We start from the raw sequence: 23295 nt of genomic DNA, 5'->3' as shown, positions 1-23295 counted from the left end.
ATTTTTGAAATCCATGCAGTTTTTTTTTTTTTCATCATACACATTGTCCATGAACTTGGAGATCCCTCGGATACGTTTCCAAAGTTAGAAGCCACAGACAAGCTCAGCGCCACTGGCCTCTGGGCATCTCTCCCGCCCATGTTGAATCCCCCAGGAGGGAAAGGGAAGCTGCACACGCAGGGAATGAGGCTCACGCAAGGTGGAGTAGGGTTGGGGGACACGTCTTGTCTTACACACTGCCTCCTTCAGGTGTTACACCTGACATACAGATACTCAAATATGAGAGGAGTCCCACTTCAACCAAAAAACAAAATCGGCACAACGGCTAACAGTTTTTTACAGAAACATTGACACCAACTGCTCCCTTCCCTTTCACTGTTATTGGCTCCCCCAGTTTCTGGTCCTCAAACTACTGCCTATCTCATAGCTTGGGTTCAAGCCGACACACGCTATTTCCCAATTTCTCCACCTGTTTATTCTTATTTCTCCTTCTAAAAGTCACCACCTCCTTATGTCATCCTGTTATATTCAATATACTTTTTTAAAAAATATCTTTAAAGCCTTTTGGAAGAAAAGGCAGAGTACAAATTAATAACACAGCTTGAGCATCTCATGGTGGCACCCAAAGTGTTCATGAATTTTAGATCTTTTTTTATTTGGAAATTTTTGCATTTACATAACCAGATAACTGGGAGGTGGGAGCCAAGTCTAAACACAAAATTCATACACCTTACTCTCATAGCCTGAAGTTAATTTTATGTAATATCTGTATACGCGTGCATGAAACCAAGCCTCTGTTTGTACGCTCGTGTGTCGACTGTGAACCTTCCTGTGAGGTCAGGTGTGGGATTTTCTACTTGCGGTGTCACATCCACACTCAGAATTTGAAGCATTTCAGATTTCTGCACTAGAGATGCTCAATATGTATTTAAAACACAGCCTGTACCTTAGCAACTACTCACTGCTTAGGAAATTTCCCACTTACAGCTATAAACAGGTAGATTGCAAAACAGCAAGTTGTTTATCACATGTTAAACAGACTGCAAATACAAGACTGCAATTTACTTGATTATTTGCTTGCGGACTTCCGGCTGCTCTTGACTTCAATGTTTGGATTTTCTCAAAGACCAAGTTGACTTTCCTTTTGGTAGCATCATCATTATCAGTGCTCCTGCAAAAAGTGACAGCAAAGAAAACACTAAGGGACACAACAACTGGTCTCAGAAACTTTGATTTGCCATGACACACAGATATAACACAGCCCTTCCAGAAGGTAAATTGCACGGCCAGTGCTGTGGTTAAGCCTGCAGCGCCAGCATCCCACGTGGGCACTGGTTGCTCCACTTCTGATCCAGCTCTCTGCTAATGTGCCTGGGAAAGCAGCCGAAGGTGGCCCACGTTCTTGGGCTGCTGCCCCCATGTGGGAGACTTGGAAGAAGCTCCTGGCTCCTGGCTTCAGTCTGGCCCAGCTCTGGCCATTGCAGCCATTTGGGAAGTGAATCAGCAGATGAAAGCGCTCTCTCTCTCCCTGCCTTTCAAATAAATAAATCAATCAAAAGAAAGAAAAAAAGGCTGCAAATAAAACCAGTTTAAGAAAAGCAGAACATAAAGTATATTTTTCTTTCAATAAAAATGTTACCACTTTGGAACAGGGATTCCCTTTTCCAAATATGTGACAGAGACCTAACCACATTCTAAATTAGCTTGGAGAAAGCACCCAGTGATCGGCTAGTGATTTGTTGCTTGATTCACATGACACCTGTTCATTCCAGCAAGGACGCTCCTTTCCTTATTGGGTGTAAGTCTGTCTCTCCTCTCTCATGCACACTTTACTTTTAAATCTCACACTACGAACCACTCATGGTGATCTTAACTTGTTCAGCCTATGTTTAAAAAAAAATAAAACCTGTGCCCAGGTTGTCAGCATAGCAGCCCTTGGTCTAGACTTTTGCACAAAAAGATCAGAGAAAGTTTTAGTAACTTCTATCACACACGTGGCAATCAGAACAATTTTTTAAATTTTCTTTTAAATAGGCACCTCCCACAAAATTCTTACTAATCTCAATAAGTCATGTTCCCTTAAAAAAAAAAAAGTAGAAGAATTTAAAGAATTTTGAAAATTGAAAGTTCTTCTCCCTTTATCTTAGTATGGCAAAATCCTTCACAAAAAAATCCTAATAACTAGTTCTTAGCCCAAAGAAGCTCTTTGGTTACGTTTTGTAATCTAATCTTATATTTTGAAACTATTTTATCAGCTGTATAATCCTGACAAATAACTGCAAGGCACAACACAAAAATATTAGGTGCTACGATACCAATGAGTATTTGCCAAGTGGCTGACTCTCAGTTATGTCAAGCTATCGTGCTTTGTGGCCCTCTCTTAATAATATCTGATGAGAGAACTGAAACAGAACCCCAAATGCCTGGCCTCGAATTCCAGCATACTTAGTAAGGACTGACAACCTGGAACTCAGCCTCCAAGGTAAGTTCAGAAAGCTCCGCTTTTAAATGAATCATACGTGCTTAAAACACACACACACACACACACACACACAGAACCGAGGCTCCTGGCCTGCCCGGTGTGCCTGCTGAGGGGGGTTTTCTTTGCGACTTCTGATAAAGGACAATGGAAGACTTCTGTGCACGTGAAAGAACTCAGGGTAACAGCAGACTCCATTCAAGACAGTCTTCCTGTCTTTGAATTTGCTTTTGAGACAGGAAAGGGTCATTTCAAAAACATACTCCTTTTGCATTTTTAGAGTGTGCTTTTCTTCCCGACACTTTGCTCCCCTCACTCCCAGCCCCCTGCACCCGAGACCTGACTGCTGTTAGGAAAGCTCTAACCACTGAGTCTTAGCCTTCGAGTGGCTCACCCAGGCAAGAAGGCAGGGTAACACACAGGACCTTAGAAAACGAAGAGGAGAGACAAGACCCAAGCACACAGGACCACACTTTGTCCTTCAAGGAAAATCACTGACCCTTCTTTGAGGTAATTGTAGAGTATCTGCTTGGCCGTCTCCTCGTTGGTTTGTTGGGTGAGCTCTTGCTGGCCCTTTAAGAGATCCGGTGTGGCCTGGAACACAAGGGCTGTTATCAGAGGGTGACACCTCCAGGAAGAAGTCACAACCCTGAAGCAGAGGCTTCCATACACATCCCTGCTTTCCAAAATCCACCCCCCAGGTAAGCATCCTCACACCAGCTCCGTAACCCCCCGCAAGTTACAAAACCTCTCCTCCCCCCTTGTTTCTCACCTGTAAATTCAAGTTCACAGGGTTGACGCAGCCCTATAATATACAACAAAAGTACTTGGCACTTACCAACCTTAGTATTGCTTTTATCAGTGTCATTACTGTTTATGGCTATTATTAAACACTAAATGTGCCACTTGCACCCCAACACTTCACAAGTCAACCAAATTAGGATTAACCTAATTTCTCAGGCTAGAAATTAGCCCAGTCACACAGTTTCACAAGGAAAATTAACATATTCACCTAAAACTAACCACTGAATCTCTGTGTGGAAACAAATCCTGCATACTTCCAAACTTCATAGGTACACACAGAAACACGGAGTTTCTTTATAGCGTCTGACAAGTTACTCTGACAGAGCCCACGATGGGATCAGCAGCAGGACATAATCTGTAGTACATAATTTAATCCTAAAAAAATCAGATGCACAATTACTGATTCCAGATTGGGGCTAAGTGTCCCGATACCCTCCACGGCAGGAGTGGATCTTTCAGATCACTTAGGAAGGGGGAAGAAAGGAGACAAGAATCACACAGTGTTACCTGAGTGCTGGAGGTGGAAGGAAACGCCTTCACAGAAACCTTCTTGACCCCAGAGTCCGGCGAGGTAGCCACCAACCGACTCTGCAACTTCAACGTGGCCGTGGCTGTTTTTACTTCCTCCTCCTTTTTGCTCGATGCTAGGGGGGAGGATGCACAGGTCGCAGTACTTTCCCAACCACCTTTGTCTTCCAGAACTTTCCCATCTTTGGTCAGCTGGGGAGGCCTGGGGTGGGCATCCTGCACGGCCCCCTGCAGCTTTGCAAACGTGCGGCCCACACTCTGCTTCCCACGGCGCTCCTGGGACTGTGGCCGCTGCGGGCACACCTGGGACGGCCGCAGGAGGTGCTCGCTGGACTTGCCCAAGTGCCTACTGAATTCAGTGAGGTACTCCGAGTTCCCTTGGAGTCCGAACGGAAAGGCACTGTCCACACTCCTGGATCTCTTCCTGTCATCCGGATTGATTCTGTTTCGTTTTCCAGACCTGCCTCTTCTCTGAAGGCCAGATTTTTGATCAAATTTTTCAATGAGCTGATCCACACCGGCAATGGATCCTGTGTCAATATCCCGCCCAGTTCCTGGCAGGAAAGGGATGTACCTTCTGTTTTCATGACGATTGACATTGTCAGCGTGGATGGCACATTCCTGGTCATCCAGCAGAAATCGGTACAAAGAGTTGACCGAAGTGGGAGTCGTCGACGACGAGGAGGACCTCCGGGACCGAGCCCCGTCCAAGACGGGTCCTGCCGAGTCCTGTCGCCGGAAGGGAAGGACATCCGGTCTGGTTTTTTTGGTTTCAGAGTGGGCATGGGGGCTGTATGCAGATACGGGCCTCCCGCTGGGGGAAGCGCCCTCCTCTGGCACCCCCTCTTTGGTACAGCTCTGAACATTCACACAGACTGAGGTCTGCTTTTTGGGGTCATCTATGACCACGGAGCTGCATACACGAATGGCTGTCACGTTGGGCTTGCCCAAGTCTTCCAAGGGGGGGCTGGTAGGCTGGGAACTGGTAGGTTTGGGAAAGCAAGTCCAAGGCTTCTTACCGTTGGTAGGTTCTTCTGCTAGAGGTTTTAGCCAGTTACTTTCAGGAGACTGGTGATTCTGCAAGCTCAGTTCATTCTTTTCCGGGTCATAGGGCTGTAGGAGCTCTGGATGCCTCTGGAAGTTCAGCACGTGGGTTGACTTCATTGGCCCGTCTTTGCGTTCTAGAACTCCGTTCTTGCCCTCATGGACAGAGGGCTGTTTCAGGTTTCTTATTGGGCTGGGCTGAGCATATGGGTTTTCTGGGAGCTGCAATTCTTCTGTCCTGTTCTTCAGCACAGACCCACGGTTGGAATGGACAGGCATGTTACTGACGACTGGAGAGGGACACGTAGGCCCATTTTCAGGAAAGGATGACCCTGCTAGACACCGTTCCGTGTTATTCAGGACTATGTAGGGGTGGCCATCGATGCCCTGGACCCTAATACTGACACCGTAGGAGCCTGCCTTAGAGTGCTGGAAATTCCGTGGTTTTTTGGTTTCATCACTTGCGAGCCTCAGATGGACGCCGTATTCCTGCTGCACGTGCTGATATTCACCGAAATACAGCTCCATGGTTCACCGTTCCTGCTACCAGGGAGAGACGGAGTAAAAGGGAGACATTAAGTTAGAATTACCTCTGCTTAAACCAAGACCCGAATATTAAGAGGAAGAAACTTCCAAGTTCTAAGGCATCAATACATGTTAAACAAAAAAGAACACCCATGACCTTGGCTTGCCCAAGCGGGCCTTCCGGATGGCCCTGAGCCCACGTGACCGTTATGTTTGTCAACACTGGGCTGGAGACCCAGCCCGAGAGCAGACTACCAGCGTAATGACCTGATGTCTTTGGCACAACTTCCTTGTTCTGTTTCTAGCTTACAAGCTGTTCTGGTTGCTTTCTTTTTCCCCTACTTGGTTTCCTCACACTTGATGCTATTTATTTTTAACCAACAGAATGTGCCAGTTGCCAGCATTTAAAAACAGGGTACTTTTCCATGAAAATAATTGAGCTAAGGGGTTGCCGATGCTCACCATTCTCCTCTCTGAACGCTTTCAGCCTTTAATGCACAATCCTGCTTTGAAGCCGCTAATAATATTTACTGATACAGAACACTGAACGCATTTTTATTCTAAGGAATCAGCTTTTTCTGAGACTGACAATGCCAGTCAATGCTTTCACTTTTTTCAAACCTTTTTTTTCTTAGCAAAAAAATTCAAGTAGTATTGAGATCTGGAAACAGAAAGACTCGGGGCTTCTCATTTTGTGAGGGGTCTGCAGACTCAGAACTGCTGCTGTCACCTTGGTGGTGCGCGCCACCCTTGTCGGCTGTCTGCACACAGCTCCCCAGCAGGACACCCACCCGGCCGGCCCATACCACGAGGTGCTCCCACCAGAAATGCACTTCTATCTCTCTGGGAAACTGCACAGCAAAAGAGATCCACGAAGAACATCAACAACAATGCACAGCTGTCCTCTCCCCTCCCCCCTTTCAGGGGCCTTTTTGAGTTTTGGGTCAATTTCATAGTGAACACTTCAGGAAGATCATCTATTCAATCCAGTTTTCAAATTTTCATCTATACACAAAGTTTTACAAAGTATAAATCATTTCCTCTATTTCTATCTACTTTTATTTGTGTTCTTTTTATTTATTGATTACACTAGAACACACATATAGCTATATTTTTTATTTTTCCCTAGCAAATGAGGTCTTAAGCTTTATCAATCATTGCTTTTCTATATGGTATTTTTATAAAGGGTTTATTTATTGGAAAGTCAGAGTTACAGAGAGAGGGAGAGACAGAGAGAGAGAGAGAGGTCTTCCATCTGCTAGTTCACTCCCTAAATGGCCGCAAAGACCAGCACTGGGCTACTCTGAAGCCAGGAGCTTCATCCGAGTCTCCTGTGTGGGTGGTAGGGGCCCAAATACTTGGGCCATCTTCTACTACTTACCTAGGCTGTTAGCAGGGAGCTGGATCAGAAAGGGAACAGCCAGCACACAAAACAGTGCCCATTTGGGATTGCCAGCCTTGCAGACAGTGGCTTTACCCACTGCGCTGCAACACCGGCCCCCCTTATTATTTTCTAATTTGCTGGGTTCTAGTTACTTTAAAAAAAAAAAAAAAAAAAAAGAGGTATTTATTTGAAAGGCAGAGTTAGAGAGAGACAGAGAGAGAGGTCTTCTGTCCACCCCAAATGGTTGCAAAGGCCGGAACTGGGTTGGCCAAATCCAGGAGCTTTATCCCGGTCTCCACGTGAGTGGCAGGGCCCCAAGCACTTGGGCCATATTTTGCTGCTTTCCCAGGTGCATTAGCAGAGAAAGCTGCATCAGAAATAGAACAGCCAGGACTTAAACCGGCACCCATATGGGAGGCTAGGGGTACAGGCAATGGCTAAACCCACTATACCACAGCACTGGCTCCCAGTTTCATTTTTATTACAGTACTACTCCCATATCCCAGGGGACACATTCCAAGACCTCACCTATGTCTGAAAACAGAGTACTAAATACATATTGTTGGCCTTTAAAGTTTAATTTGCAAGTTAGGCATAGCAAGAGATTAGCAACAATAAAAGGGATTAGAACAATAGACTATAATAAAAGTTATGCAAATATGTCCTCTCTCAAGCTATTTTATTGCAGTTTACACTTAAAGGAAGTAACATTATGGGGCAGGCTTTTGGCCAAGCAGTTAAGATGCTATGTGGGAGGTCTGCATCCCAATGGGAGTTCCAGTCCTTGGCTACTCTGCTTCCAAGCCAGCTTCCTGCTAATGAGCATTCTGGGAAGCAGCAAAATAGTTGGGTCCCTGCCACCACTGGAGACCCAGACTGAGTTTCGGGTTCCTATCTTCAGCCTGTACCAGTCTTGGCTATTGCAGACATCTGGGGAGTGAAGCAAGCAATGAGAGTTCTCTCTCAAAAAATAAAGTTAAAAAAAAAAAAAAAAAGGAAACACATTATGACTTCTCTTTGGCTTATCTGAATTGCCAGCAATAGTACTGTTATGCTTTGGGGTCATTATCAAGTAAAATAAAGTTGACAGGAATATAAGCACTGTGATACTTCTATAATTGATCCGATAAGCAGGAGGGCTACAAAACAACTAGCAGGCAGGTAGTATATACAGCATGGATACACTTAGACAGGGGAATGGATTCAGGCCTTGAGGGGTACACTGCAAGATTTCATCACACTACTCAAAACAGCACACAATTTAAACCTGATAAATTATTTCTGTAATTTTTCATTCATGATTTTCAGGTTGTGGTTTACTGTGGACAACTCAAACTGCAGGTAAAGGAAATTGTTGATTTTCCTTCCACGTCCCTTCATTTTATTTTGTTCTAACTTCTTGACTGAGATGTGTCAATCATTTCATTCTTTATTTTAATCAGATGAACTGTGATTTATAACTGTGTTGCTTAGGAACTGGTCTGTTCCTATACCAAAGACACCCAAAATAACAGCCTCAGACCTAAGTTAGCCTTGTTTCTTCCCCAGAGGTAGGATGCCCAAGAATAAAACGGACTCTAGAATATTTATGAAGAACACCTCTTGTATCTTTGTACTCTTCAAATTTCAGCACATATTAGATACCTTATGATTATATGATGGCTGACCCAGTATCACATACACCAAAGGCTTAGGCCCAATGAACCAAATTCCTTTTTAAGTAGCTCTCCAGGAAGCCCCACCCACCAGTCATCCCTTATATCTTATTGGTGAGAACTTAATCACATGGCCACCCTCAGCTGAAGAGTTTGTGTACTAGCTGGGCAATGACACTGTCAACGAAATTAATGTTCGGTTAATAAAGGAGAGAGAAGAGAATGGTCATGGAGATAACAGTCAACAGTTCCACCACTGTAATGTTCCTATTGCTCTCTTCCAGGAAGTTTCTCCATTTACGGTTTTGAATTCTTTGTTTTTGAGGAAGTTTTATATATATATATCCAGTATTTTGTGGTTCTGTTAAAACCACTTGTATTGGGTTAGAAAAGAAGTCTCTACTATTTCTTCTTTATTGAAGTTCCTTCTATAGATGAATATATGGACAATTGTCATTGCCCAGTTTCAAAGACTCCACTTTCAGGTATGGCATTCAAAACACCTCCATTGATTGGTGCAACCCTAAGAATTATTCAGCTCAGTTACAGCACTGTCCTTGCTTATTCTGTCTGATTTGCCTTGGGTCTTCCTGGATATGCTGTCTCCTATTATCATGGCACTGTCAGGCTTGCTAGGCAATCACACTTTCAAATACAGAACCTGAAATATCAACACCTGCCATTTTACAGACAGGAAGGACTCAGAGATATTCATATGTAATACCGATCATCTCACCAACCCCAGTTATTTCATTATGCCTCTCATTTTAGGTTACACGAATATTTTAATAATTTTTAATCAAAGTAAAACAAGCTGTAATCAAGTTTTGTACTCCCTAGCTTCCCTTCCTCAATCCTGAACACATTCCCCAGAAGAAACCAATTGTAAATTTTAGTACTCAACTCCATGGACTGAAATAATATTCCCAGCTGCAATTTCCCACGTTATCAGTTTTACACATGGTAGATGACATATGTGTATACACACACACACACACATTTCTCATTCTGCTAGCCTCATAACCTCATCTTTTCTGATACATACTACTCATTCTTTAAAATTCAAGTATTTATTTGTATATTAATTTTGTGATCTCCAATAGCTCTTTCTTGTTCTGTTTCTTTTGTAAGTGCTATAAAATCCTCAGGGAGAGAAGCTACCTCTAACTATTTCCAATTGTCTACTTCATTGTGACTATATAACTATTGTCACCAAAGGACCAAGGACGCTATGGTTCTCTTTCCTCTTGGGGAACTTCGACTTTTCTGGAGGTAATAATTACTATCTTTTCTTTTTTCTATGTTCTTATCCATAAATCCTTCCGTCAGCTATATCACATCTTTAGATGCTTTCAAGTATTAATTTCTAAATGATCAAAATATCAGATAATTGGGTCTTTTTGCCTCGTGACACACCCACCCATGCTCCTACCCTAACAGCCTTGCTGCCCTCTTCATTTTTTCTATAGTTTCTTGAGTTCAAAGCCTCCCTCCTCCTCAGCTTACCCAACTGGCTTGCTTCCAATAGCTTTTCCCTGGGAGGGGGAGAGGGGAGGGTCCAAAGGGATTAAATTTTCTGATTACTTATATTTGAAAAATGTCTTATTCTTTTGTTTATCTATTTATTTATTTAAAAGGCAGAAGGACAGAGGTCCCAACCCCTGGCTCATTCCCTAAATGCCCACAATGGCTGAGGCAAACGCCAAGAACACAACCCAGGTACCCAAGTACTGGAGCCATCACCTGCTCGCCCTCAGGGTCTGCACTGGCCAAAAGCTGTACCCGGGAGCCGGAGCTGAGACTTGAACTCACATACTACAATCTGGGACAAGGGTGTCCTACCTGCGAAGCCAAACGCCCACCCTCTGCTTGCGTCGATCGTTCACCTAGCTGGGTTTAGAATCTAGGTTAAAAGGATTTCCTTCAGACTTTTTCCTCTTTTAAAGACGTGTTCATCTGAAAGGCAGAGCAACCGAGAGGGAGAGGCAGCTCTTCCATCTGCTGGTTCACTCCCCAGCTGGCTGCCTTCAGGCCAGGCCATGCCAGGAGCCAGGAATTCTATCCAGGTCTCCCACATAGTAGCAGGGGTCAAAGTACTTGGGCCATCTTCTGCTGCCTTCCCTAGGAAGCAGGAAGCTGAATCAAAAACAGAACAGCCAGGACTCCATCCTGCACTCCAATATGGGATGCCAGCTTCCTCCAGGTCTTCCAAGTGGGTGCAGGGACCCAAGCATTCAGGCCATCTTCTACTGCTTCCCCAGGCCATACCAGAGAGCTGCATAAGAAGTGGAACATCTGGGCCATGAACCAGCACCCATATGGGATGCCAACACCACAGGCAGAACCCTAACCCACTAATCCACAGCGCCAGTGCCTCCTTTTTAACTTCATGCTTTTCATTCTACTTTGAGAAATATACCACCTTTTTAAAATTCATGTACTTAATCAATTCCAACAACTCTTGCTCATTAATGATTTCCCTTTCACAAACGCTATTGCTAATTTTAGATACGAAATTCTTCTCTGAGAACATCTGTCTCTGCCCTTGCACCACACCTGGCGAGGTTTCCCTTTTCTGGCTCGTTTGGGCCCCTGACATCCTGTGGAAGGCTTTCCCAGCCTGCCTCGTAGCCGTGGCTGCCTGGCCCAGTTACAGCGGGAAGTCCCAGACTGGCCCCCTGCACCTGAAGACTTCACAGCTGCTGAGTTTCAATTAATGCAAGAAAAAAAGGTCTGTGCTGGAAGACCCCCAAGCCTCAGCACCTGCGGGCATTTTCTCCTGGCGCTGTTCAATTTCCCAAACTAAGAGCCCTCCAGCCCGCTGCTGAAGCTGCACGTGCCCGGCTGCTTGTGTAGGGGACAGGGCAAGAGAAGAACCACCGGAGGGCCCCACGGTGGTCACAAGGCGCCCTCTCTCTACTCACCCACACCCCGGGCGGGGCAGGGCGGGGCAGGACAGACAGGTACCTCCGTATTCAGGGCTCAGAGAAGGACCCGGAGGTATAACTACTCCAGTTCTCAGAGCTCCAAAATCATTCCCTAGATGTTGGCCCATCTGCCCTGCCTTCCACAGCAACTGATGCCTTCTGCCCGTGAGCCTCTGGGCAGCTACACGGGGCAAGCCACTTGGTGTCCACACTGCGGGCACGGGAGGTCCGAGCGTCAGCCCTCTGCCATGTCGGTGGCCACACCTTCCACTCACTTCAGAGCTTTCTTCCATTGAAATCGCCATCGCCATTCCTCGTCACTTACAGTTCTCAACATTTTTTATTCCTTTACTGCCACTCTGAGATTTTGGAAAGGAGACACTTTGAAGCCAATCTAACTTGACAAGGCTAAAAATGCTGCACCACACTTCGGCAGCAAGGACAAGGGAGCCAGCGTGCCTTAGGCTGAAGAAGAAACGCACTGAGACCAAAACCAGCGGCTGCGTCAGCTGCCTCTCAGCCCTCCTCTCGGAGCTGCATCGCGAGTTTTATCCCGGATCCCGGCAAGCGTCTGAGCGGGTGTGAAAGTTTCTGACTTTTTTCACAGAAGAGCTTCTGCACAAATTCCCTCGCTGGGATGACTTTTATGTGTGGCATTTACTAAATGGGGTTATTTTACTCGTTAGTAATCTCTTCTTAACGCTGCCCATTTGATGAAAATATGTCCTCTACTATTTCTTAATAAAATCCTTGCCTAGTCCCTTTCAATAGTTGCTGCTGCTGCAGTCAACAGTAAGTAATTTCCATCGTTGAAGAAGGCCACTTTGGTTTATTTCAATCCTAGCTCCCTGTTGGTAAACTAACCCCCGTATTTGAATTTCATGAAACATCCTCAATCTACATTTCCTTGACAACAAGCCTCAATGCAATATTTTCCCGGGATGACGTGTCACAGCTGGGCACTAGTGTCTTAAGCAACTGTGGGTTTCCTTCCCAGTCCAAGTGTACACACTGAATTAATTAATGGATTCAAGGACAGCTGTTCTGCACTTTCAGGCACTGGGCCACGTTCACGGTCCCAACACACACACCCCAGACACACTCACTCCGTCGGGGACTCAGCCCAACCAAGGCCTTACATAATTTGGCAGTAAATGCTGATCCATTGCCAGGATGCAACATTGTGACACTTGGCAAATAAAAATGGTGTTTTGGAGTGGAAATAATGCTTTATGAAAAGACTGCTAAATGACGATAATTGCTTTAGTTAACGAGACAATGAGTGCGTTTATAGGAACAGAGAGCTGGGCTCTTGGAAGAACCAAGAACATATGCCAGATAGAAACATTTCCTCTCCCTGGGCCATCACATGTTATCAGGGAGCGTGGAGCTTAGTCACGTAATGCTGGTGCACACACTCACGTCTTTCCATTCTCATTCCCAGTGGCACCTCTGAGACCTGGACACACAGTCACCGGCCTGCCAGAGACCCTTGTGGCTACTGAGAAAATGCAGTCAGGAAATCCAAAACCTTTCCGCTGGGAGACAGCAATCCCCAATGGCCAGGCCAGGCTGACCCGAGCACCGAGCACAGTACCCAGCATGGGGCAGGGTTCCATGTAGGTTTGCTTTGAATGAATAGTCTTTTATCACCCAAGCCATTTAAAGGAGCATCTAAAACAGGGGTGGGAAGCTAATGAGCCTCAGTGCACTCTCGAGCTTAATTCCAGGAAAACAAAAGTGAGACACAAAGGAAAAGCCATTTCCTGAGTGGGGTCCATGGCTGTGTCCTTCAGACAGTCGCCACTGCCAACTCTGACGACAAACATGAGCTGAAACCTCTGAAAGGGGAGGGCGTATGCCCTTGCAGCTCAGACACTAGTTGAGAGGCTCATGTCCAATACCGCAGTGCCTGGCCGCAGGCCTGGCTCCGCTTCTGATTCCAGCTTCCTGCTAGTGCAGACTCTGGGGAACAATGGTGATGGTTCAAGTAAGTGGATTCCTGCCATCCACATGGGAGCGCTGGATTGAGTTCTTCACTCCCGCCTTTGGCCACTGCCTACACCTGGCAGGTGTAGGCATTTAGGGAGCGAACCAGCAAATAGGAGATTTCTTTCTATCGCCCCCCACTACCCTCTCCATGCTAGAAAAAAAAAAAAAAAAGAAAAAACCTAAATCGCAGACAAAATGCTTACTCCTAAAAGAACTCGACTGTGGGACTGGTGGGAAGACATGACTTTGTGTGTGAATATCCATATCAGAACCTCAGCTAAAAGTCCAAGATTTAAATATGGAAAATCTAAAGTTAGCAGAATGCATACAATTTCCAATGTGTGAAAATACTTTCAGAAGTTTGTTGAGGGGCCACACTGTGGCACAGAAGGTTAAGCCTCCGCCTGCAGTGCCAGCACCCAATATGGACACTGGTTTGCATCCTGCTGCTCCACTTCCAATCCAGCTCCCTGCTAATATGCCTGGGAAAGCAGCAGAAGATGGCCCAAGTGCGTGGGCCCCTGCACCCACATGGGAGACCTGGATGAGGCTCCTGGCTTCAGCCTGACCCAGCCCTGACCATTGTGGCCATTTGGAGAGCAAACCAGTGGATGAAAGATCAATCGATCGATCTCTCTCTGCCTCTCCTTCTCTGTAACTCTTTCAAATAAATAAATCTAAATAAAAAAAAAAAAAGAAGAAAAAGTGACATGTGAGACATCAAGGGACCCAGTACCGCTCAAAAAGGAGCACCCCATGAAAGTGACCATGGCCACATGGAAAAGTGTACAACATGACCCAGCACGCTGCTGGCATTGTTATGAATGAACAAGAGCAAGATTCTTACTAAGAGAATGAACGTTTGTACTGAGCGTATTAAGCGCCCTAAGAGCCGAGATAGCTTCCTGAAATGTGCGAAGGAAAATGAGAAGCAAGCCAGCGAGAAAGGTACCTGGGTTCAGCTGAAGCGCCAGCCTGCTCCACCTGGAGGAGCCTGCTTCGCCAGAACCCAGGCAAGGAGCCTGGGCTGCTGGAACCCAACCCCTGTGGATTCATGGCATCATATGCGCAAAATAAATAAATAAGACCTCTGGACTACAGAAATACTTCTAAAAAGAAAAAAAAAAAAGGATGGTTCAAAAGTAAAAAGAGCCGGCGCCGCGGCTCACTAGGCTAATCCTCCACCTAGCGGCGCCGGCACACCAGGTTCTAGTCCCAGTCGGGGCGCCGGATTCTGTCCCGGTTGCTCCTCTTCCAGGCCAGCTCTCTGCTGTGGCCAGGGAGTACAGTGGAGGATGGCCCAGGTGCTTGGGCCCTGCACCCCATGGGAGACCAGGAGAAGCACCTGGCTCCTGCCATCGGATCAGCGCGGTGCGCCGGCCGCGGCGGCCATTGGAGGGTGAACCAACAGCAAAGGAAGACCTTTCTCTCTGTCTCTCTCTCACTATCCACTCTGCCTGTCAAAAAAGAAGAAAAAGAAGAAAGTAAAAAGAAAGGCTTCCTCTCCTGGAGTTGGGGACCTCAGAGGATGAGCAAGGAGCCTGCAGATGAGGGCTCACTGGGACTGACTCTAGGATCCTAGGAGCCGGGCACCCAGCTGCCTTCCTCCAGGAACCTCCCCGCTGCCTCTGAAAGCCCCCGGGGCCTTCTCCCCCACAGTGGGTCTCTGCTCGCCCACTCACTTCTCTTGAGTGCCTCACCCCTCTATTGAGGGTGCTCATATATTCCTGATTTTAAAAGTCGGTGGTTAACATCTCATATGGCCCCTGGTCTTCAAAAACTCCAAACCTCATTCCAAAAAATAGTGCTCAAGAGGTTATTCACTCTTTTCACCCCTTGATCTTTGAGGTGATTTCTCCACGTTCTCCCCCAAGTACAGAGCTAAGATACCAAAGTTCTCCAGTCTGAAGTGAAGTGATAGAGCCCAATGCAACGCAGGGGAGGGAAATGCTTCTACCATCCACTCAAGTTGAATCCCAGCTCGGGATGAGTTCTTTAACTCCTGTTTCCTTATCCCTCAAGTCAGAGAGATCAGCAACAAAGACTCCGTAAGGTAATCGGGAAAATGAAATCATATACTGTATTCTAAGCGAAAGGAATCTGGAACCAAGAACAAAAAACTCAAGATAGCATTTATGACCACAAGGAAGATGACTGTATTCATAAAATATTTTTAAGCATTTGAGGCAGAAGCTAAAAACTCCACTGGTTAACCAAACAGTAATAACTACCAACACCATAAAATAATAATTAAGAAACCAGAGAGCTGAGAATCTAGACTAAAATGCTGTAGTTCATAGTGGAGACTTAACGTTTGTTGAATGAATAAGTGAACATCTTTATATTGTCATACACTTACACAGAAAGTATGTCTAAACCAGAGGTAACAGTCCCAATCCCATTTGTGCTATATTTTCTTACACGGAGCTTAAACCCAAAACAAAGATGATCGCTGCATTTTTTCATTATGTGCAAATCTTGCTTCAGAATCTTCCTGAACACCACGCTCCTGCACTGCCAGTCATTCAGTTGTAGACACACAACAGCACCTGCTCACCATGCCTGACAAGCATTCACCTCACCTAGACTGAAGTTAAGTGCCCAAGAAGTAAATCAGCTCCAGGGAACCAAGCGGAGTCTTCACCGCCGTCCCCGTCTGGGCTCCGGCCGCTGTCCCCTGAGCACTGAGGAGCTTCTCCATCTTCAGGGAACGTCCCCCGCCAACCCCCGACGCGCGGGCACGTCCACAGCGCCGGCATCAGCACGGGACAGCAGGGCACCGAGCCCGATGGGACATTCTCGCAAGTGTCCAGCGAAAGCTGCTTGTGTCTCCACACTGTCTGACCAGATCCCATTTTTACGATCTTGACACTCAACATTTTTTCCCTTCAATAAAAACAGTCTCCCCTCCCCTACAGAACTCCTGCTCTGTCTTCAAGGCTCACCTCACTGTGGTCGGCACCAGGAGGGTCTCCACAGCCCGGCACGGGCTGTCCTGCAGCAGCTTCCCTGGAGTCCAGCAACCAAATTTCTGTTTTCAACCGATTCAGGGTCAGCCAAACACATCTCCCCCTCCGCAACGCCGGGCACAGTGCTGGGTGCCGTCTTTACGTCATCCCACCCACCCTGTGTTAGGGACCCTGTTTTCTTTCCTTTAGAGATGTGCAAACGCCGAAGTGTAATTTCCCCTGAGGCCTGACACCACAGTCCGAGGCAGCACCAGATTTGAGATCCAAACGTTCTGGCTCTGCAGCCACGGCAGTTGGCACGATTATGTGATGGGGTCACCAGAGATCACAAAGACACACCCCCACGCCCTGCAGCACTGCTGGCCAGCAAGGCAGCCTCCCGGCCCTCAGACCTCGGCCTGACAGCAAGCCTTCCTCTTTGCCATATTTCTGGCGTCCAGGACAGGGTCCTGCAAATGGTAGGCACTGAATGAATGAATGCATAATGTTCAAAACACACTGCTCTCTGAATGCCCTCTTAATATTTCAACAGTGTACAAAAATAAAGAAAGCCTAAGGTTTTCCATAGCGCACCGGCTGGCCCCAGCCCACGGCCTCACCAGGGCTGTTCTTGCCACCTCCAGCCTCCGCAGTACAAGCTGTGCCCTCCACGAGCTGAAAACAGGCCCTGGGGATATCGAGCACCTCGAAGAGGAGGAGGTACAAGGTCGTGGTAGAATTCCAACAGTGCCAGCTGCAACACGCCCGCTTCCCAGAACTTCCGTGAAGTTCCTGCAAAGTGGATTCCAGCTAAAACGGCCCACCCTGCAGTATGTCGTCCTCTCTGCGGAAGTGTCTCTGCTCTGGATCACTCCAAGCCAGAGACCCAGCCAGGGATACCTGTCTGTCTTTGTCCTCATCAGGGAAGAGGGGGAAGGAAGTCACACCACGAGCAAACTTGGCCAAATAACCGCAAAACCCAGAGCCATCAGGTATCATTATCATCATCAATATCATTCAGATATTCCCAGCATTCCCTCTCTCCCTCCCAAAGCACCCCTGGCCCATCGCAGCCTACAGATCTGCACCATCTCTGGCCACAGGCTTCCCGGAATGACACACGGCACGTGTTAGCCTCAGCTGTCATCTAGAAGTGCACAGGGCATAAACACACACAGCTTCAAATGCAAAGACCACGAAATCTCCTATCAAAGCAAACAACTACCCTCCTCTTACACCCCATTTCCCAAGAACCCTTGCTGCTCTGTCTCTAAGGACCCAGGGGAAGGCAGAGTGAGTCACTGCCTGCCTACTCCACTACCTGTATTTTAAAGACTTTTTATTTACTTAATACTGAGAAGCAGAGTCAGAGAGAGAGAGAGGTCTTCCATCCCCTAGTTCACTCCCCAAATGGCCACAACAGCCAGAGCTGGGCTGATCTGAAGCCAGGAGCCAGAAGCTTCTTTCTGGTCTCCCATTCAGGTGCAGAGGACCAAGCACTTGGGCCATCTTCTACTGCCTTCCCAGGCCATCAGTAGGAAGCTGGATCAGAAGTGGAGCAGCCCAGACATGAACCGGCACCCATATGTGATACTGGCACCATAGGTACAGGCCTAGCTTACTATGCCACAGTGCCAGCCCCCTCTATTACCTTTAAAATAGAATAAAATAAAATAAAGATTTATTTGAAGAGGCAGAGGCAGAGAGGTCTTCCATCACTGGTTCACTCCCCAGATGGCCACAATGGCAGGAGCTGAGCCGATCCAAAGCCAGGAGCCAGGAGTTTCTTCTAAGTCTCCACATGGGTGCAGGGACCCATGCACTTGATCTATCTTCTACTGTTTTCCCAGCCCATAGCAGAGAGCTGGATTGGAAGTGGAGCAGCTGGGTCTTGAACCAGCGCCCATATGGGATGCAAGCGATTCAGGCCAAGGCATTAACTCGCTGTGCCACAGCGCCAGCCCCATCCTTATTTTGTGAAACAGCTGTTTTGCAGGCCCTTTCAGAATGTAAGACCTGCTCCTGGGTGTCCGTGTCCTCGCTCACACCTCTGACATTGCTTTATCTGCATTACAGGTTTGCATGGCTTCCAAGATACACGGAGGCCAGGACTGCAGCACAGCCAGTGAGGATGCTGCTTACAACACCAGCATCTCATACTGGAGCACAGGTTCACTCTCAACCACGCCTCATCCAGCTCCCTGCTAACACACCTGGAAAGGCAGCAGATGCGGCCTAAGTACTCAGGCCCCTGCCACCCATATGGGGGACCAGGATGAAGTTCCTGGCTCCCGGCTTCAGCCTGCCCCAGCCCTGGCTCTTTTGTTCATTTAGGAAGTAAACCAGCAGATAGAAGGTAACCCTGTGTGTGTGTGTGTGTGTGTGTGTGTGTGTGTGTGTGAACTCTGTCTTTCAAATAAATCTTTCAAAAGAAAGCATTGTCAAAGATGCATATTGTTTAGAGGTCCTTATAATCATAAAAAATTTGAAGCTATTACAGTTCTTATGTTATCATGAAGCCAAAACAAGTCTACAGATGAAATGCAAAATCAATTATGAAAGCAATGGAACTCAAATGCACATTAACATGCAGGCCAAAGATAATGTTACTGAAACTGTCACCTCCTGTGCTAGAACAGAAACCACTGGAGCACAAGTCCTTGTCACCTTGTACACGGAGATACCTCCATTTTCTACAAGGTTTTTATATGTGAATGACCATGAAACCTTCACCTGTACTGGCTGTCATCATAGCACCGAGTCTTCACACGGTGTGAACACGTGGTTTGTGGTCTGCCTACCTCGGTTCTTTCCAGTAGTTCGTGATCATAACATAACCTGACACCCAAACCACTACAAACGCCAACACTGGAACTGACTGGTAGGATCAATGCTCAGATATGCTGAGACAAACATTTTACTTAGGTATTAAGAAGTTCTTACCAAGAGCACCAAACTGTGCAAGGCACCCTCCTATAGTAGGTCGATGGAAAGATAGAGTCTTAGCCCCGTGGAGTTCATACTGTAGCAGAAAGAGAACAAACAACGAAATCATAGAGTGCTGCGTGCTATGAAGAAAATGAGGTGGGATAAGAGGTAGTCAAGTGGTGGCAGTGGAGGTCCAGAGACCTCCCACCCACTGGTTCACTCTCCAAATGACCACAATGGCCAGGGCTGGGCCAGGAACTCAATCCTACGTGGGTGACAAGGACCCAACGACTTAAGCCCTACTGCTGCCTCCCAAGGTGCACACTAGCAGAGACGTGGGCAGGCACTGAAGCACAGGGGCGCTATGGGTCTCACTCAGTCTCTGGATTTTACTCCAAGTGTTGTCAGATGTCATCGGTACAGCGCCACGGAAAGCCAGGGACCGGGCGAGCCCAGCTAGAGGTAGCGCAAACAGAGGAGGCTGCAGGGCCTTGCTGCAGGGGGTACTCTGTGGACCACAGTGACAGCATCTCCTGGGAGCTTGGTAGCAAGGCAAAATCTTGAGCCCAGACCTCCTGAATCGTTATCTGCTTCTCTTGTGACGAGAAGAATGCAAAAGAGCAAGTGTCTTGTCAGTAAGGAGAGGCTGGTATTTCAAGAAGGAAGTCAGGGCAGGAGTCAAATAAGCCAAATGCTGCTAAAAAGTAGGTGAAGGGGTTGGGGTTCAGCATAGCCAGTACCGGGGCCACCTGTGACACCAGCACTCCATATGGCCACCGGTTCGTGGCCCAGCTGCTCCACTTCTGATAGAGTTTCCTGCTTATGGCCCGAGAAAAGCAGAAGATGGCTCAAGTGTTTGGGGCCTGGCTTTGGCCTGGCCCAGCCTAGGCTATTGAGGCCATCTGGGGAGTGAACCAGCCAATGGAACTGCTCTCTCTTTCAATTAAGTAAATACATATTTAAAAAATAAAAAAAATAGTAAAGACGAGGAAGCAGCCATTGCATTAGGCAAGATGGAGATTGAAGGTGACCTTAACAAAAACTTGACCCTGGAAAGGAAAACACAGAAGCCCAACCACAGTGGACTAACAAAAGAATGGAGTAAAGATTACTCACATTCCTTAAAGAGTTACTCCAGAAATTAAAACACAAGATATAAGGTTGTCATGGAAAATGGGTGCCTCCCTTGCCTACCCCTTACTCTCCTCTCCACACAGGCTGAAATCTCTACTGTATTTTTCCTTTCTCCAAAGATGTATTTGCAGTCTGGAGTGTGTAAATAAGAAGGCATAGCCTGGTACTCACGCTCCAAGAATTCTGAGCAGGACCATTATGGAACAGCACTGATATGATAGAATATTACCAGTGTTGTGGAATGTGACTTCTTCCTCCTTCTGACAGTTACCTACTGTCCCAAGTTGTAGCTGAGCTCCAAGGGAGCTCCCAGACCACCTGAGGTGGCATGGCAGGGTTAACAGAGACCAGCTCAGGAGCACGTGGAAACCCGTACCCTTTCCCCCTTACAATGCCAGAAAAAAACACTGGAAAGTGAATGTAAACCAGAAAGTCACTCCTTTTCCCTCTTCTCTGCAGAGCCCCTGGAGCTATCAGTGCCCACCTCCCTGTCCACACGCGTCCTGCTCCAGGTGGAGGGGAACCTACACAAAACCACATTCCCAAGGCAAAACGGCTCCCAGGTGCCGTCCAACACACTCCTGACTTCCAGGACACCTCACTCACGTTTTGATAGCCAAACCTCTGCTCTGGGATCCACCTGCATCCCACCAACACTGCCCTTGCCCCAGTAACACAACAGCAGCAAGTGCCAGTTCCCTCCCACCACCTAATCCCCAAGCTGAGGTTACGACCCTCGCCTTCACCTACGGCCTCCCAGACATGCAACCTGGGAGCAACTGTTTGGTTTACAGCACTAACAGTCGTGTAATTAACCCTGAAATACTCATCCTGTGTACCAGGTACTCACCTAAGTGATCTTACGTTGAACATCAACCGACTCTGAACTGTCATGTCCAAAACAGTCCCTTGGCTGTTAACTCAGTGTCAAACGTTAATACCAACACTTCAGTTTGGATGGTTAACTGATGAGCATAAAGGAAATTGCACAAGGAGAGAAAGTATTTAAACATCTGAGCTTTCTCCCAGAGGCCAAATTTATAAAGACTTTTGTATTAAAAGGCAAAGCGTCACTGATTTTCCCCAGATAGCTCCCTTCGAGGAAAGCCTACCCTGACTCCCCTGAATCCTAGCCGTGCAAACCACCCGGTGGAGGCCTAGACAAATTTTCCTTGTTCTCCAATGTCCTGAGGGCAGCAGGAAGCAGACATTCCTATCAAAACAAACAGCCAAGTTGTGAAATGAAACAGGCAATAAAAGTGGGGAGGGGGAGGAGGGAGAATCTTTGCAGGGAAAATAAATCACCGCACAGAAAGGGGGAAAAACTAAAGAGGAAAAGGAAGAAACACGACAGGGAGACAAAGAAAGGAAGTCCCTGCCTAGCGGCTCAGGGTTCTGATTTGGTCTTTTTGTTTTTCAAGTCACCCCCGTATAGAGTTAAGAGCCACACATTTCCCCCAAGCTGAAGGCTTGTTTGTTAGCTGTGGGTGACTGATAGCTCCTGTGACTTCTCCACTTGTTAAATATGAGATGGTTGGAGAGAGGAGGCAGGATGTTCGCTCTGAAGCTAAAAACGCTGATCAATAAAAGTAGAAACATTAAAAACCCACAATCAGCATCCTAGACAATCCTGCCGGAATTCACTTAAATTCTGCCTAGAAAATTCACTTAACCCTTTCACCAACCACATAGGTGCACATTCACCAGGACCCTACCACTGTGCCAGGCCACGCGGGAGCAGCGATGCTCTGGACCCCATGCACGTCCAAGGCCACTGGTGTTACTGCCTTCTGCACCCTTCTCAGGAGTTGTCCTTTTTAAACCCAGCCTCTCCCACTCCAACGTCAGCTCCGTGGATTTGGTGGAAGGGGCTGTGTTTTCCTCCAAGTAGGGCTGGTAATCTTTCCACTGAAAAGCATTTTTCCAATCTCCACACTCATTTTACTTCAAAGACATCCTCAGCCAACTCAAGTCAAGAGGCCTTAACATGGAGCTCTTAGACCGAACCACACCACTGAGAATGTTACCTCGCGGCAGGTGTTCCGGCACAGTGGGTTAAGCATTCCATGTGAGGAGCCAGCACCGTGCCACAGCAGGTTAAGCAGCTGTCTGCAGCACCAGCATCCAATATGGGTGCCAGCTCAAGTCCTGGCTGCTTCACTTCCAACCCAGCTCCCTGCGAATGCGCCTGGGAAAGCAGCGAAAGATGGTGCAAGTGCTTGGGCCCCTGCACCCATGTGGGACACCCAGAAGAAGCTCCTGACTCCTGGCTTCAGATCAGCTCAACTCTGACACTGGTGGCCATCTGGGAAGTGAACCAGCAGATGGAAGACCTCCCTCTCCCTTTTTCTGTAACTCTTTCAAATAAGAAAAAAAAGGAAAAAATAATTAGAAAATTACCTGGACTCATCTCCCACCTGAGTATATCGAGTGGAAGAAGACACCCTTTGTTCTTTAAATCCAGGAAGACAATTAGCGGACTTGGATTAAGAATGGGCCCCTCAGCAGCCCAGAGGTGCCTCTCTTTCTTCTACATATAGTGTTATAGTAGCCATAATAAAACACCACAGACGGGCCCAGCACTATGGCATAGAGGGTAAAGCCACTGCCTGCGGTGCCAGCATCCCATATGGGCGCTGGTTCGAGTCCCAGCTGCTCCACTTCCAATCCAGCTCTCTGCTATGGCCTGGGAAAGCAGTGCAAGATGGCCCAAGTCCTTTTGCCCCTGCACCCATGTGGGAGACCCGGAAGAAGCTCCTGGCTTCGGATCGCCACAGCTCCAGCCACTATGGCCAGTTGGGGAGTGAACCATCAGATGGAAGACCTCTCTCTGCCTCTCCTATCTGTGTAACTCTGACTTTCAAAATAAATAAATAAATCCTAAAAAAAAAAAAAAAAAAAACCTACAGACTAAGTGGCTTGAACTATAACAATTCTTATCCCAGAA

General features: G+C 47.2%; 1 protein-coding gene across 18 annotated transcripts in view; it reads right to left on the bottom strand.

Moving 5' to 3' along the window:
• CGNL1 (cingulin like 1) overlaps positions 1–23295 on the bottom strand; it is a 176406-nt gene that overhangs the window by 106468 nt on the left and 46643 nt on the right. For 8 of the 18 annotated variants that reach the window (XM_051821926.2, XM_051821932.2, XM_051821933.2 and 5 more), the window contains 3 exons: positions 3791–5398; positions 2979–3073; positions 1066–1171 (listed from right to left, as the gene is read on the bottom strand). In XM_051821926.2, the coding sequence (XP_051677886.2) occupies positions 1066–1171; positions 2979–3073; positions 3791–5383 (1794 nt within the window). In that variant the 5' untranslated portion in view covers positions 5384–5398. Of the gene's footprint in view, positions 1–1065; positions 1172–2978; positions 3074–3790; positions 5399–19229; positions 19309–23295 lie in introns of all 18 variants that reach the window. The other 10 variants (XM_051821927.2, XM_070054256.1, XM_070054261.1 and 7 more) reach the window with 3 other exon arrangements.

This window comes from Oryctolagus cuniculus, chromosome 12 (assembly GCF_964237555.1).
Source record: "Oryctolagus cuniculus chromosome 12, mOryCun1.1, whole genome shotgun sequence".
NCBI lineage: Eukaryota > Metazoa > Chordata > Mammalia > Lagomorpha > Leporidae > Oryctolagus > Oryctolagus cuniculus.
Note: the sequence above shows the minus strand (reverse complement) of the source record. Positions and strands in the feature narration are given on the sequence as shown.